This window comes from Sus scrofa, chromosome 5 (assembly GCF_054392235.1).
Source record: "Sus scrofa isolate SSC_HxYL_T2T_F1_AM1 chromosome 5, Sscrofa_HxYL_maternal_Yorkshire_Landrace_v2.0, whole genome shotgun sequence".
NCBI classification, from domain to species: domain Eukaryota; kingdom Metazoa; phylum Chordata; class Mammalia; order Artiodactyla; family Suidae; genus Sus; species Sus scrofa.
In genome coordinates this window covers 74,426,409-74,441,286 of record NC_139387.1, presented here as the reverse complement: position 1 = coordinate 74,441,286, position 14,878 = coordinate 74,426,409, and the positions used below count along the sequence as shown (strand labels likewise).

Here is a 14,878-nt window from a genome sequence, read left to right as displayed (position 1 = left end):
CCTATCCTCATAGCCCCATTTTCCGTTTCTAGTTCAATCTGCTGACAGCATGTGTGTGATGAACTATTCACTCCAAGGGCTTTCTCACACTTAATTGTTAGTGCAGCTTCCCAGGCAGAGGCTGGGGGCAGAGGGCTCTCCGCACCCATGGGTAGGGTTGGGGTGGGATCTGGGAGGAGCACCCATGTCCCCCTCACTCCTGAAATGGCCTTAAGAACTGAGCTTCGAATCCTGCGTTTCACATGTGCTCCCAGGCCTGGGCACAGCCTATTCCAGGGGACCTCCCTCCACTGAGATCTTCTTCAGCCCCAACACCAGCCTCCTGCCTGCACTCAAGGATGACTGAGCCTGCCTGGGCCCCACGCACTGAGGGTTTATTCCTTCCAGCGGCATTCATCAAACACCTACTGGGTTTTGACTTAGCCTCCGCCCCCATCCTCTTCAGGCCTGTGCAGCACCAACTGCGGCCTGCCCACATCTCCCCGACCACAGCAAACCCCAGTGGAGCTGGGTGAAATTTTGCCGTCTAAAGGATTAAGATCCCAGGAAGGATCAAAGGTGCTTACCTAGCACCAGGATGCTCCTTAAGTTCCTGCCTTATGACTTGCACACATGAAGCTTATTGGGAAAGTATCGCTTCTCCAGCCCAGATAATTTCCCAAGACAAGCCAATGTGGGAAGCCCTTGGCCTCCACTTTGCTTACCAGGCCCAGGCAAGGCAGTGCTACTTCCCTGCCAAATACAGTGGAGGCTCTCAGCAGCCTCCTTCATGGGCCTTCCAACACCTTACGAGCCTCCTCCTGCCCTGGCTGCTAGGCATCCTCCTCCCTTGTCAAACCTGCCCTCAGACGCTGCCCAAGTACCAGAGTCTGGCAGAGCCAAATGGGTCGTTCTTTTCTTGTCCTAGGAGAATTTGCATTTTAACAAGGGAGATAACCTTGAAATACCCAAAGGATCTCTGATTGTGAATGGCTGGCATAGGTGAGATATTCTGGAAGACAGCCTGCCTCGGTGCCCGAGACCCCCATCACTAGCAGTAAGTATGGCCTGCACACTCACGGGTGGTCCCGGCTGGTTCTCTTAGTCCCTCACTGCAGATTGACAAGAGTACGGCATGAGAATCTGAGTTCTAAACCCAGTTCTGCCATTGACCAGTTTGGGGGCACCTGTCACTTCTCTCCCGGGCCGTCATTTTCGCATTTGCCAAATGAGTAGTTTGATCCAAAGGGCTTGATAGAACCTTTCTAGCTCTGATATTCACCTGACCCCCCAGAGGGGCTGGGGGACCCTGGTCCAGCTCCTAAGAACCACCCCCCAGCCCTTTTCTGCCCAGGGGAAATGGTCTGACACCATATCGAGGGGGCAGGGGGCTTCCCTGGGCAGCGACCTGGACCAGTCTGCAGGCCTCCGGCCCACAGCAGCCCACCTCCCTGCCAAGGAGGAAAGGTAGCACAGGCCCGGCATCGCAGAGTTATATAACCCTCTGGATCGGAGGTTCCAAACAGAACAACAGCACAACAGCTCTTGCCTGGCCCCACCCTGTGTCCCAACGTGTGTGTGCACACACACACATCTTTGCCTGCGATGGCCCCACAGCCACAATCACTGTGGAGAGAATTTTAAAAGTGGGCCATCTTTTCTCTTCCATTTTTTAAAAATTTGTTTTCCCAAATGGTATTTCGTCTAAGAGAGTCCTTATGACAAGAAACACCTTCACCCTCTGGGCTTGACGAGAATAAGCAGAATCCTCCTCCAGCCCCCCTGATCCCCACCCTCCACCAAAACCCCGAAAGTAGATCAGGCTTCCCCTTTTCTCCGTCCCTCCCCTCTATTGTTTCTCACCTTTGGACCTCAGAGTCCTGCAAAGAGCGGGTCCCCGTTCTTACCTTCCATCCTCAGGATGGAAGAATTTGGAGAAATGGGCTTAGCTTTCATTCCAGCAAATAGGAGACCTTCCTCTGGTTCAGACTCCATTCCCTGCCCTCCACTTTTGTCCTTGACAAGTCCACGTACTAATCGAGACTAGCTTTCCCCATTCGGAAAATAGTCACAGTCTTCCTTATCACCATAGGGGTGTTGAGTGATAACTCAGATCCCTTCAGTGCCTTTAAGAAAAGTGTCAACAATCTTTAAATGTAACTGAAGAAATTTAGATTGGACTTAAGGCAGCATCTCCCAGCTATGAAGTCGTGAGACCCCATCCCAGACCACTAAGGATGGCGGATTTGTCCTGCCTGGCTGCACTCAAGGCAGCATGCCACTCACATATCTGGGGTAGCTGGGGCGCACACTGTCAGGGATAGAGCACAGATAAGGAAAGGTCATGTGTAGAAATGTGGCCTTGAAGAATGGAAGGGATCCTGAACCTGGATTCTCATCGGTAGCTGTGGTCTGACTTTGGATGCGTGGTGGGCCCTGGTTTCTTTACCTGCGGAAATACTGCAACCTGTTGAGTACTACGTGCCTGGAACAGTTCTCCCCAAATGATCCCATCTAGTTTTAACACTTTACAACAACCAGGAGTTCCCATCTTGGCTCAGTGGTTAACAAACCCGACTATCATCCATGAGGACATGGGTTGCATCCATGAGGACGTGGGTTGCATCCCTGGTCTCGCCCAGTGGGTTGAGGATCCGGCGTTGCCGTGAGCTGTGATGTAGGTCGCAGACATGGCTTGGATCCTGCATTGCTGTGGCTGTGGTGTAGGCCAGCAGCTAGAGCTCCGACTGGACCCCTAGCCTGGGAACCTCTATATGCCGCGGGTACGGCCCTAAAAGATAAAAAGCCAAAACAAAAACAAAAACAACTTCACAACAACCCTTTCAAGTGGATGTTATTCCTCATTTCATACATGAAAAAACCAAGGCTCAAAGAAGACAGCCTGTGAATGTGAGGTTTCCCAGCTGGCAGGTGGTAGAGCAGGATTCACACGCAGGTGTGCCTGCCTCCAGAGCCCATGTTCCGAACCACCTGGATCTCGAAAGTTTTGTGATTCTGTGGTTTCCTCAAGTTCCTTTCACCCCGAGCAATCTAATTTCTCCCTCGCTCTACTCTTGATGTTTTCTGGTTGTTACCGCCCTCATTGCCTGAAATGGAGAGGACCACTCCATTCCTGCAGGAAAACAGAAACCCTTTGCAGCCTGTGTGGGAACTCACACTCTGTGCGTTTCCAGAAGCGGAGGAGGAAGGAGCTGCAGTGGCCCAAGCCTTGGAGATCCTGCCAGGTGGCCTTGCGTTTGGGGATCTGCCAGTGCAATGAGAACATCCCCAGGACCTCTAACTGAGAAACGCCTTGCTGAGCCGCTGCTGCCCTGAGTATGTTCGGGCCCCTGAGTGAAAAATGTTTAGGCTCTGCAACCAGGGCGTTCTGTCTAAAAATCTTTACATGGGGTTTAAATTCAAGATCCAAGTCTCTTTCCAGACCAGGGTTTTCATGTCACCCTCCCTTTCATTCACTCTTGCCCAAGATCTGACCCCATCTGCTTTTTTCTTTTTCTTTTTTTCTTCTTAGGGCCGCAGCAGATGGAGGTTCCCAGGCTAGGGGTCCAATCAGAGCTGTAGCTGCCAGCCTACACCACAGCCACAGCAACGCAGGTCTGAGCTGGGTCTGTGACCTACACCACAGCTCACGACAACAGCAGATCCTTAACACTGAGCGAGACCAAGGATCAAACCTGCATCCTCATGGATACTAGTCGGGTTCGTTACCGCAGAGCCACAGTGGGAACTCCCTGTTTTTCTCTTCACCACTGAGCCACAATGGGAACTCCCTGTTTTTCTCTTAAGTGATCTCTGAAACTTAGGCCTGCACAGAAATTCGCTGAATCAGCAGGACCAACTGCTGCTCCTCCAGCTCAGTTTCAGGCCAAGAGGACGAGGTGCCAGGATGCCTGTGTGAAGGCCAGTGATGTTGACTGTGTGGGTTTGGGAAGGGCTCGGAGTAAGGAAGAGGATGGCCGTGGAGCAAAGCACAGGGGCTGGTGAGGAGCAGGGAGGCTGGCAGCTGCCTGCTCTTGAATTGTGTTCTTTTTGGCTAAGAGGGAGGGAAGGACAGTGGTCTGGGCCCTCAAAGAGGCAGGGGAACAGCAGATCGTCTCAAGTGCCCACTGCATGCCAGCTGCTAGGTGAACAGAAGACACACGTGCCCTCCTTGCTGCGAGCCTTTATCCAGGCCCCTTTTCCAGCTGAGCAGCCACAAGTCCTCACCTTGCTGGGACAGGGAGGGGAAGGACGGGCCAGCCGGTGAGCAAGGCCATAACGCAGCTTCCTCAGCAAGCAGGTCTTGGCCACAGGGCAGAAGAGACCCGAGCGCCAAGATCTCTTCCCACATTGATAGGTTTGGCCCTGGGGTGGGAGGCGGTTAGGGTGGGGGTGTAGGTCAGAGGGTGGGGGGATAAGCACAGCAGCACCGAGAGCTCCGTGGAGGGACTCCTCTCGGCTCTGTTCCCCTTCCAGCTCTCCTTGGCTCCACTCTTCCTTGATGCCAATCAGGGAAACCGCTCTGGGCTCTGACTGTGGTTTGTATGCCCACCCTTTATCCCATTCTGTTCTGACAGAGGGAGGGCTCTGGGTACCTGCAATCTGCTTATGCTTATTTAGATGGTTCTAGTTCCATCTCGGGTATGTTGAACAGCAAGGTCAGTCTGCGCCTTTCCTGTCTTTTCCCAGCATGGAGTGCAGGATTTTGAACGGACCAGACACTTGAGGCGATAGAGTTGACTGACAGACAGACTTTCACACCCTCCCTGTAGCTCCCAGGAGGGGCCCATCAGGAGCTGCCACCTCCAAGCAGACAACCCTGACTCAGTAGGAGCAGAGACCCCCCCCCCATTCCAGTAGGCATCTCAGACAACAGGCTAAAAAGCACATTCGGTGGTCTTCCAGCCATGCCCCACCCTGACCTTCAGGTAGCATGAGAGCATGGAGCTCAAAGAGTGACCCAAGATTTAGTTTCCCCTTAAAGGATGGGAGCAGAGAAGAGAAAACTTTCTTGTGCAGCTTAAATGGAAGCAAAGGACAGAAGAAGAAAATATGGGCGAGAAAAAATGTTTGAGGGGAAGAAAGAAAGGGGGAAGAGAGAAGGAAGGAAAGACAGAAAGGAGAAAGTAGTGAGGAAGAGAAAGGGTATTAAAAAGACAAGGAACTCTTTCCATCTCCGGCCGCTGCAACGAGAGGAGGTGAGCTGCTGTCATGTCTGCGCATCTGCAATGGATGGTGGTGGGGAACTGCTCCAGCTTCCTAATCAAGAGGAACAAGCAGACGTACAGCACCGAACCCAGTAACCTGAAGGCCTGCAACTCCTTCCACTACAACGGGCTGATTCACCACAAGACTGTGGGCGTGGAGCGGTGGCAGACGGCAAAGGGGTCGTGGTGGTGACGAAGCAGAGATCCGGGCCAGTGAAAGCCGGCCACTTCCTACGTGCGGACCACCATCAACAAGAACGCCTGAGCCACTCTTAGCAGCATCTGGCACATGATCCAAAAGAACAAGTACCACCCAGATTTGCGCATGGCTGCCATCCGCAGAGCCAGCACCGTCCTGCGCAGCCAGAAGCCTGTGATGGTGAAGAGGAAGCAGACCCACCTAGAGCTCCTGAGCCGTGCCCTTTCCCAAAGCAATAAGGACGTCAGTCTCCTGGGCGGCGGGCGGGGGGCGGGGGGCGGAGAGAGAAAGGGAGAGACAAGGAAGAGGAGAAGACAGGAGCTGAGGGGCCATTCAGACTTCCTCACCCCTTGGAGGTGCAGAGTTCAGGGTAGGAGCTGAATTCGAATCATAATGCCAGAATCTTACCCTGCCTCCAGGAATTCTCTGCTTGTGGGCTTGGGGACCTGGGCAAGCCCTGGGACCCCCTGGCTCTAAATGCAACTGCTGGGTGGGTGGGCAAACACATGCTCAGACAGAGAGGCCATGGCCACACTGAAGCCAGTAGGTACAGGTAGGGTCATGTGCGCCCATGGTGGGGAGGGGACTTGGCCAGGTCAGGCTGAGGCTCTGGTTCCAGCCAGGAAAGGGATAATCAATTCTGTAGATGCTGTGAGCCTTGATTGAAAAAATAAAGAGGAGGAAGCTAGATTGCTGCTTTCATTAAGCGGCAAAAGCAGTGGGGGCGGGAGCTTAGCAAGAGCCAGGAAGCAGCAGAGAAAGAATTTTAACCCATCGGGTGTTGCTCTTCTGTGATGTCTTTGCACTCACCCACCCCCACGGTGCTGCTTCCTCGGCCTGACCTCCAAGGCCACCACCTTCACATCTCCCTCAGCTGAAAGAGGGAGCGAGGCCAGGCTGCTTATTAATGCAGATCTGATGACAATTAAACATTCTATTATTTCCCAGCCCGAGGGTCCTCAGGGCTCCTCCTCCTGGATTTGGGCAGGAAGATGAGTTCTGGGGATAAGAGACAAACTGTGTGGTGAGATGATGCATCTAACATTGGGTGGCCCCTGGTAACCCTCACCCACCCCTCAGCAACCTCACCAGCACTGCGTTCTCATTTCAGTGACATGGAGAATGGGAAGTAAGAAATGAGAAAAGATTGCAGCAAAACTGTGACCCAAAGACTCCCCTCTGCCGCGTCTTGCTCCTACATTGGCATGCTCAGTAAGAGCTGGGGATCCCCAGGAGAGGGCTCCTGGCTGCTCTTCCTCTCCTCTCTTCACCCGATCCTTGGGGATTGCCCCTTGCCTGCTGCCTGCATCTAGCCCTGCACCGCTGAGAGATTGGGCAAAGGAGGACAGACTGCCAAACGGGGGTCACGAGTAGAGAGCAGGGTGGGGCCAAACGTAGTTGGCAAAGATGGTTCCTTCCTATGTTCTGTGGGTTGAAGTGAAGCAAAACAGTGCGGAGAAATGGGTGATCCCAAAGGCATTCAGTCAGCCTAGATGTCCATGATTTCCCACCCAAGGAGAGAGGGAGCTGCGGGGAGAGAGCGAGACGTGTCTGAGCTCTCATAGTCTCTGGGTGCCCAGGCTGGGGCTGGGGGGCAGCTGCAGGACCTGGAGAAAGGAAGGAGTTTTAACCACTTGGTGCCTGGCACAACTTCCTAAGTGAAGGATTGCCAACAACTTCCACGTTCTTCCACCATTTTAATTATTTTTGTTCTGCCCTCTTGAGAAGCAAAAGCAGGACAAAGGAGAGGGAAAGATGAAGACATTACGGTTTCTCTCTGGTTTAACATGTGAGGCTGGATAGGAATCTGTGTGATTCCTGAAATCCCCGGGTTCCTAGCAAGACCACCTGGGCGGGGAGAGTTTGGGCTTTTTAAGCCACTTTGGGGGCCGTGGCAGAGTCCCTACGTAAGAATAATGATCTTTCCTCAACCCTTTTTGCCCACACAGTCCCCTGAAGGGATGGAAAGAAATGAGGGAGGTGGTGGAAGAGGAGAAGGAGAGGAATGAAGTGAAGAAACCGCAATTACCGGGAAGCTGTGCCCCCCACCCCCCGGGAACTAGAATGGGATAGTTCTCTTCCCCCATCTGGGGAAGAAGCCACATAGTATCTTGGAAATTTTTTTGCCTTTTGCTGAGCCATAGGCACTGAGGGAAAACTGACTTTCTGCTTTTTCTGCCAGATAAGGAAAGAAAATTGTGAAACTGAAGGAAGGGCAAGTGAACCATTGAGGAAGCTGAGGGGAAAAGCCGCATCCTCTTGGGGCTTGAGTCAGATGCTCTGGGCCCATCAAGGCAGATCATCTGGCTCTTCTCCCCCCCCCCCCCCGAAGAGACCAAGGATCTGGTCAAATCTACCCTGCAAGGTAACGTGTCCCGACCCAACTTCTCTAACTGCGGTAGATGTGAGGGGAAGATGAGTCTACGTCAAACAAATCTTCACAAATATCCTTAGACCTAAAGCACACCAAGGCTGCTGAAGATGAGATTTTTTGGCTCACCTCCCTTCTCACCCCCCAACCTCCAGCTCCCTTAGCATTCCCATTGTCAGGGTCAGACGCTGACTAGGTTCTGATTTTCCGTGAGCTGTTCTTCCATCACCTGCCTAATCAGGGGAAGGAAGCTGACATGGTCATAGCCTTCCCAATACAGAGGAGAGAACATTCTAGTCCTCTTTCATCCCTTCTTTCCACATCTCTAGTTCATGGACTTTGGGTGTAAAGAAGGAGCTTGAGGTCCCAGAGTTTCTCATTAGGCATTAATATTTCTCTCTGGACCTAAAGTGAGATTCCAGTTATCACCAAATCACAAAGGGGGACAAGGTTTGCGGTCACCAGCCATAAAAGAAATTTAACCAGGAATTACATCCAAATACCAGCTCCGTATGCCAACTGTCTCACCTATCATTATTCGCTTTCCACAATTGCTAACACCCTGCACAGAAATTCTCCTTGAGTCAGAGGAAAAAGCTCTAACCAGACCGAGTCCTGATGATGTAAAGGGATCCTCCATGGGCTTGGTTTGTTGTTACCTTGCACCCCTCTGGGTCTGTTGGGATTCAGAAGAGAGGCACCCACTCAGGTCAGAGCAGAGTAAGCTTCCACAAATCAACCACTCCTAGCTTTGATTCCCACTGCATCAGTTTAAGAGCCAGCTTATTCCTCTGAGAGATGCTTTCTCCCACTCTTCCTCTTCCTCTGTCTCCAGCCCCCTGCCTTCTCACATCATCCTGCCTCTCGGCCTTGTCTTTTGCCTTCTTGAACCCCCTCAGGCCCCAGTTCTACTCTTCCTGGACCCTGCCCTTTTTAAAGCTCTTATGGTTTCCCTTTGCAAACCTGTCTTTTTCATATCTCACTCTCCATTCTAATAATTTACTACCCAAACTCCTATCCAAATTTTTTCTAACTTAAAAAGATTCAACTGTTCTCTTCTTTAGTTAAATCTTCACCCCCAGTTCGCCCTCAGTCTTGAACCCTTTAAAACCTTAGTTTCCAATAACTCCAAGCACTTAAGCCCCATTTCTTTCCTCCTTTACCCCCAATGATGGTCTGGATACTCCCTTTGCTTCAAAATCTTCCAAACCCTCTCAAACCCTGATAGCCTTCCTCCTTTCCCCCAAATCTCCTTGACACACTTCTACCCCCAAGCATCTTCTCACCCCTCCACTTCTCACTGCCCTAGTCCTTCTGACTCAGGTGCACCCGGCTTTACCCCGTTCCCTCCTCACGCCTATTTACTTCCGTTCCTCCCACCACAGCGGTCCTCATCCCTTCTTCCCCACTCACTCGGGTCTCCTGCTCAGGACGCCCTTGCCGAGGGCGGCGGGGGATTTGTGCTGAAGGAGGGCTCCAGTAGCAGCACAGCAACTCGGGGGACGCTCCTTCTCCTTGTCAGCGACGGCCCCTGGCGCCACTGGGTGCTGGTGGGGCGACTGGGGTGCGTGAGCCCGGCTGCTGGGGCCCGGCTGGGGCTGTGCCAGGAGCTGTCCGTGGTGCTGAAGCGGGGGCTGCTCGAGCGCGGTCTGTGGCCCGGCGGGCGGGAGCTGTCCGTGGTTCTGGAGCAGTTCCTGGGCCCCGGCGGCGGCAGTGACCGGGGTGGCCGACCGAGGGGCCGGGGACGGGGGGACGAGCCCAGGCGGAGGCTGGGCTTGCAGCAGCTGCTGGTGCTCCCACAGGCTGCGGTTCTCGGCGCTTAGCTCGTCCAGCCGCCGCTCCAGCTCGTCGATGCGCTGGCGCTGGGTGTGGATGAGGCTCTGCTGGTTTTGCACGATGGCCGTGAGCTCCTTGAGGTAGAGCACGGCACGCACCGGGTTTTCCAGCAGGCTCTCCATGCCGCCCGCCGCCGCCTGCGCCCTGCAAGCGCCTCGGCAGGCGGCGGGGAGCGCGAGGGCGCCCAGGAGCCCAGCAGCCCCGGCGATCCTCTCGCCTCCCTTTCAGCCCGCCCAGCCTCCCTCCCTGCCGCCGGCGCCGCGTCACTGCCACACAGACATTCACACACGCACGAGGGGCGGGACCGCGACGCCAGCACCCCCCTCCCCGCCCCACCTCCCACCTCTAGGCTTCGTGAGGAGTCTAGGCTTCCTGCAGGGCTGGCAGGGGAGAGGGAGGAGAGTGAGAGTGGGCAGAGGGGCAGGAAAAACGATGGGGACCCGGGATGGATGAGATAAATCTGGCGAGAAAGGGAAAGCCGGGCGAGCAGAACCAGCCGCACAGAGAAAGTGCGATGGGAGCCCGCAGGAGAACAGAATCAGATAAGGAAAGAGGAAGAGAAGAGAGCGGCTGGGGAAAGGAGGACGCGGAGAAAGGGAAGGTGGCGAAAGGAGAGAGAAACGTATTTAAAAGAGACAGTCTGAAAGGTCACGGATTCTTTTTCCTATATCCAGTCATCCCAGAGGCCTGGGGGGGTCCATCCTAAAGACCTGCTGAGAAGAGGCCCACTTGCCTCTTGTGTTCTCAGCAGTCTATTCTGCTGGAAGATTCCCTGGAGCACAAAGTTCATAGGGCAGCAAGGGACCCCAGAGCACATCTGGGCCTACTCCCTCAGAGGAAACTTAAGGTGGAAAGGCTGTTTATGCTGGGTTTTCTCTGGGAATGAGACCTCAGGACAGTTTTGGCCTCTCTAATGGGAACAGACTAAATGAGCCAGGCCCTCTGTGTCATGGACTAATGCTTCCAGAAACTTCTGAAGAGATCATTCTGTTTCAAAAACATGTATGAAATGCGTACTACACCAAAGTGGGCTGGGGTAGTAAGGTAGGATGACTAGGAGGGACTCTCTAGCTTCTTGAAGCATTTGATTAAGTAGATGAAACAGGTAATAAATATTTAATTTAAATATATACACAGCAGTGGTTGTAAGTGATAAGATGGAATTTGCCTAGAGTGCTTGCTAGGCAAGTAGTTAGGGAATTGGGGAAGGCTCATTGGAAGAAATAATACTTGAAGGGAGAAGGATTTTCCAGAAAGGGGGGAACAGCACAACCAAAAGCTCAGAGATATGAGTCAGCATGGACTGAATCATTCGTTAAGTTCTGCAGTAAATGTACATAAAACACACACTAAGTGCTAAGTAAGGTACTAGGAACTCTGCAGGCTATGCAGCATAGATCACAAGTTATAGTTTCTATAATCAAGGAGATTATAACCTAGTAGAATAGATATGGCATGCACACAAATAACTAAAATGCAAATCAAAATTTCTGTAAGAGCTCTTCAAGCCAAGTGCCATAGGAGTTCAGGGGACTGAAAAGTGTTTGACGATGGCGATCTGATTAGGAGGAGGTGTTATTCACGCTGGGCCTTGAAGGATGGGAAGTGTTTCAACAAGTAGACACAAGAGAGGAAGATGGGGAACAGGCAGCAGGGAAAGTCCAAGGAATGGAAATAGAGCTTTGCTGTTCAATCTAGTTTAGCAGAAACCAACCCTTTCCTCTGGGCTATGCGTGCCTTTAGCGTATCTGTTGTACTGTTCCATTTCCACACAGGTGGTCCACCTGCCTCCCTGTCTACCTGCTGTTCCCCCAGGGTCGGCATATCTGTTGAAACCACAGATATGCCGACCAGTGAGCTGGGTTAGCCAAGCCCATCTGGTGCCCAACTTGAGTGACATTATGGGAAGGAATCTGTGCTCTGAAAATATATTGGTTTTTCTGCACATGGGTTTTTATTTTGCTTTCTTCCCATTTATTTTCCTAGCAGAGTTCCTTTTGTGAAGAATGAGTGAAGGAAGCATATCCACAGCTGAGCCAACAGTTGGGAGAGCAGAGCACCCAGGAGGATACTTGGGAAGTGACCAGAATTCCAGCTAAAGAATGGAGGTTGGGGTGTGGAATGGGGGCATGCAAAAACTCAAACACTCTTCTTCTGAATGTCCTTTGCTTGCTTAATTGATTTGTTATCTAAGAGTTGGGCATTCATAGAGACCAATACTATTTCTATTAAGTGAAACAGCCTGTAGCATGATTATCTCTGGAGCTTGTTTAAAATGCAGATTTCTGCGCCCCATATTAGTCCTGCTGTGTTGGAATCACTAGGAATAGGGCCGAAGTGTTTTCATTTTTAAACTTTCCTTTTATTGAAAAGAACCACTTTATGGAGTTACAATTCACATGTAATAATATGCACCCACTTTGAGGTCACAGTTCAATGAGTTTTGACAAATATATACACCCACGTAACCAAAATTTCCATCACTTCAAAAAACTGAGGTCACTACCTCATGCCCCTTTGCAGTCAACTGCTGTCATCTTCATCTCCAGTCAACCACTGATCTGCTTTCTGTCAAGACAGATTAGTTTTGCTTGTTCTAGAATTTCATATAAATGGCAATCATAGAGTATATACTCTCGTGTCTTTTTTTTCCCCACAGCATAATATTTTTGAGGTCATCTATTCTCTTAACAGATATTGATAGTTTGTTCTTTATTTCTGAGTAATCTTCTATGGTATGGCTATACCGTAATTTTTCTACCCACCTGTTAATGGACATTTTAGTTGTTTCCAGGTTCCGGTTGTTGTTGTTATTGTTATTATTATTGTTTATCTTTTCAGGGCCACACCTGTGGCATATGGAAGTTCCAAGGCCAGGGGTCGAATCGGAGTTGTAGCTGCCGGCCTACACCACAGCCACAGCAACTCGGGATCTGAGCCGCGTCTGCCACCTACACCACAGTTCACGGCAACACTGGATCCTTAACCCACTGAGCAAGTCCAGGGATCAAACCCACGTCCTCAGGGACACTAGTCAGTTTCGTTACTGCTGAGCCATGATGGGAACTTCCGGTTTGGTTATTTTGAATAAAACTGCTATGATCAGTAATGAACAAGTCTTTGTGTAGACATGTTTTCACATGTTTTGTGTGGATATATGTTTTCTTTCTTTTGGCCATGCCCATGGCATGCAGAAGTTCCCAGGCCAGGGATTGTACCCATGCCACATCAGTGACTCGAGCCACAGCAGTGACTACACCAGATCCTTAGCATTAGGCCACCGGGGAACTCTGACACATATGTTTTCATGTTTCATGTTTTATGTTAATGTGTTTTATCAGAAGGAAAAATATAAAATTGGAATTGCTGAGTCATATACTAAATATGTATGTGTATATAAATATATATTCATTTAACTTAGAAAGAAACTGTGAAATTGTTTTCCAAAGTGGTTGTACAGTTTTTTATTTTCACCAGCGATGTGTGAAAGGTTCAGATGTTTCACATCCTTGATAACACTTGGTATTTTTAGCCTTTTTGATTTTATCAATTTGAGTGAGTAGGAGTGTATTAATATGGCTTTAATAAGTATTTCCTTGTTGACTAATGCTGTTGAGCATATTTTCATGTGCCTTTGGCCATTTGTGTATCTCCACTGTTTCTAATGAATTGGCTTATTATTGAGTTGTAAGTGTTCTCTATTCTGGAAAGTACTCCTGGTCAGATGCATGTATTGCAAATGTCTGTGGCTTACCTTTTCATTCTCTTAGTATTGTCTTTTGATGAGGTTTTTATTTTGATGATGAAAAATTTATCCAGGAGTTCCCGTCATGGCGCAGTGGTTAACGAATCCGACTAGGAACCATGAGGTTGCGGGTTCGGTCCCTGCACTTGCTCAGTGGGTTAACGATCCAGCGTTGCCGTGAGATGTGGTGTGGGTTGCAGACGCGGCTCGGATCCTGCGTTGCTGTGGCTCTGGCGTAGGCCAGTGGCTACAGCTCCGATTCAACCCCTAGCTTGGGAACCTCCATATGCCGAGGGAGCGGCCCAAGAAATAGCAAAAAAAAGACAAAAAAAAAAATTATCCATTTTTTTCTTTTTGTGTCCTGTCTAAAAATTCTTGGCCTGTCCTAAGGCCAAAAACATATTCTCCCATGTTTTCTTCTAGAAGTTTCATTGTTTATCCTTTTATGTTTAGGTCTGTGATCCATTTCGGGTTGATTTTTTTGTGTTTGGTGTGATGAGTCAAATTTCATTTCTCTTTTAGGGGTTTGACAAAATTCACCGCTGAAGCCATCCCAGCCTGGAGGTTTCCTCGTGGGAAGATTTTAAACAAGAAATTCAAGTTCTTTAGTAGATATGGGGCTCTTCAAACATTCTAATCAAGTTCTTGAATTCAAACATTCTACTTAAAAACATTCTGTTTCTTTGTGTATCCATTTTGGGAATTTGTGTCTCTAGAAGGCAACATGACCTCCCAAAGATGTCTTTGTCTTAATCCCCACAACCTGTGACTGTGTTAATTTATGTGACAAAAGCAACTTTTTTTTTTCTTCTTTTTTTATTTTTTATTTTTTCATTATAGCTGGTTTACAGTGTTCTGTCAACTTTCTACTTTACAGCATGGTGACCCAAGCAACTTTAAATATGTGATAAAGTTAAGGATCTTGAACTGGGAATATTATCCTGGATTATCTGATGGGTCTAATGTAATCACAAGTCTTCATAAGAAGGAGGCAGGAGTGTCAGATGTGAGAACAGAGGCAGAGGGTCAAAGTGAGGCCACTGCTCTCTGGAAGCCAGAAACCAAGGAATGCAGATGGACTAGAAAAGGGAAGGAAACAACTTCTCCTCCAGAGCTCTCCAGAGGAAGGCACTCCTGCCAAGACCTTGGTTTTAGCCAGGAGAAATGCATCTTAGACTTTTGGCTTCCAGAACTCTGAGATGGATGATAAATATATGTTGTTTTAAGTCACTATACGTGTGGTAATCTAACTCCACAAGTGTCTTTAAGAATGTGTCCATTTCATCGAAGAGTCAAACGTGTTGACATGCAGCATGTCCTCTTTCATTCTTGATGTTGGTAATTTGGGTATTTCTTCTCTTCCTCCCCCTCCTCCCTCTCCTCTTCCTCTTCCCTCTTCCCCTCCCTCTCCTCCCCCTCCCTCTCCTTCTTCTAAATCAGTTTGTCTAGATATTTATCCATATTTATCATATTTTCAAATAGCCAGTTTTTTGAGTCACTGGTTTTTCTCTATTGTTTGTCCACTTTTTATTTCACTGATT

The 14,878-nt window shown here is 49.9% G+C and overlaps 1 protein-coding gene and 1 pseudogene across 13 annotated transcripts in view; one reads left to right on the top strand and one right to left on the bottom strand.

Moving 5' to 3' along the window:
* The window catches only part of IQSEC3 (IQ motif and Sec7 domain ArfGEF 3), a 95,031-nt gene extending 85,194 nt beyond the window's left edge, over window positions 1-9,837 (bottom strand). For 12 of the 13 annotated variants that reach the window (XR_014803980.1, XR_014803981.1, XR_014803982.1 and 9 more), the window contains exon 1: window positions 9,170-9,837. Coding sequence is in view for 8 of the 13 variants with exons in the window: in XM_084956963.1 (XP_084813089.1) it covers window positions 9,170-9,714 (545 nt within the window). In the remaining 5 variants the exon portion in view is untranslated. The remainder of the gene's footprint in view (window positions 1-9,169) is intronic. The other variant, XM_084956970.1, reaches the window with a different exon arrangement.
* On the top strand, window positions 5,060-7,342 carry LOC146403450 (large ribosomal subunit protein eL28 pseudogene; annotated as a pseudogene).
* Window positions 9,838-14,878: the final 5,041 nt, after the last annotated feature.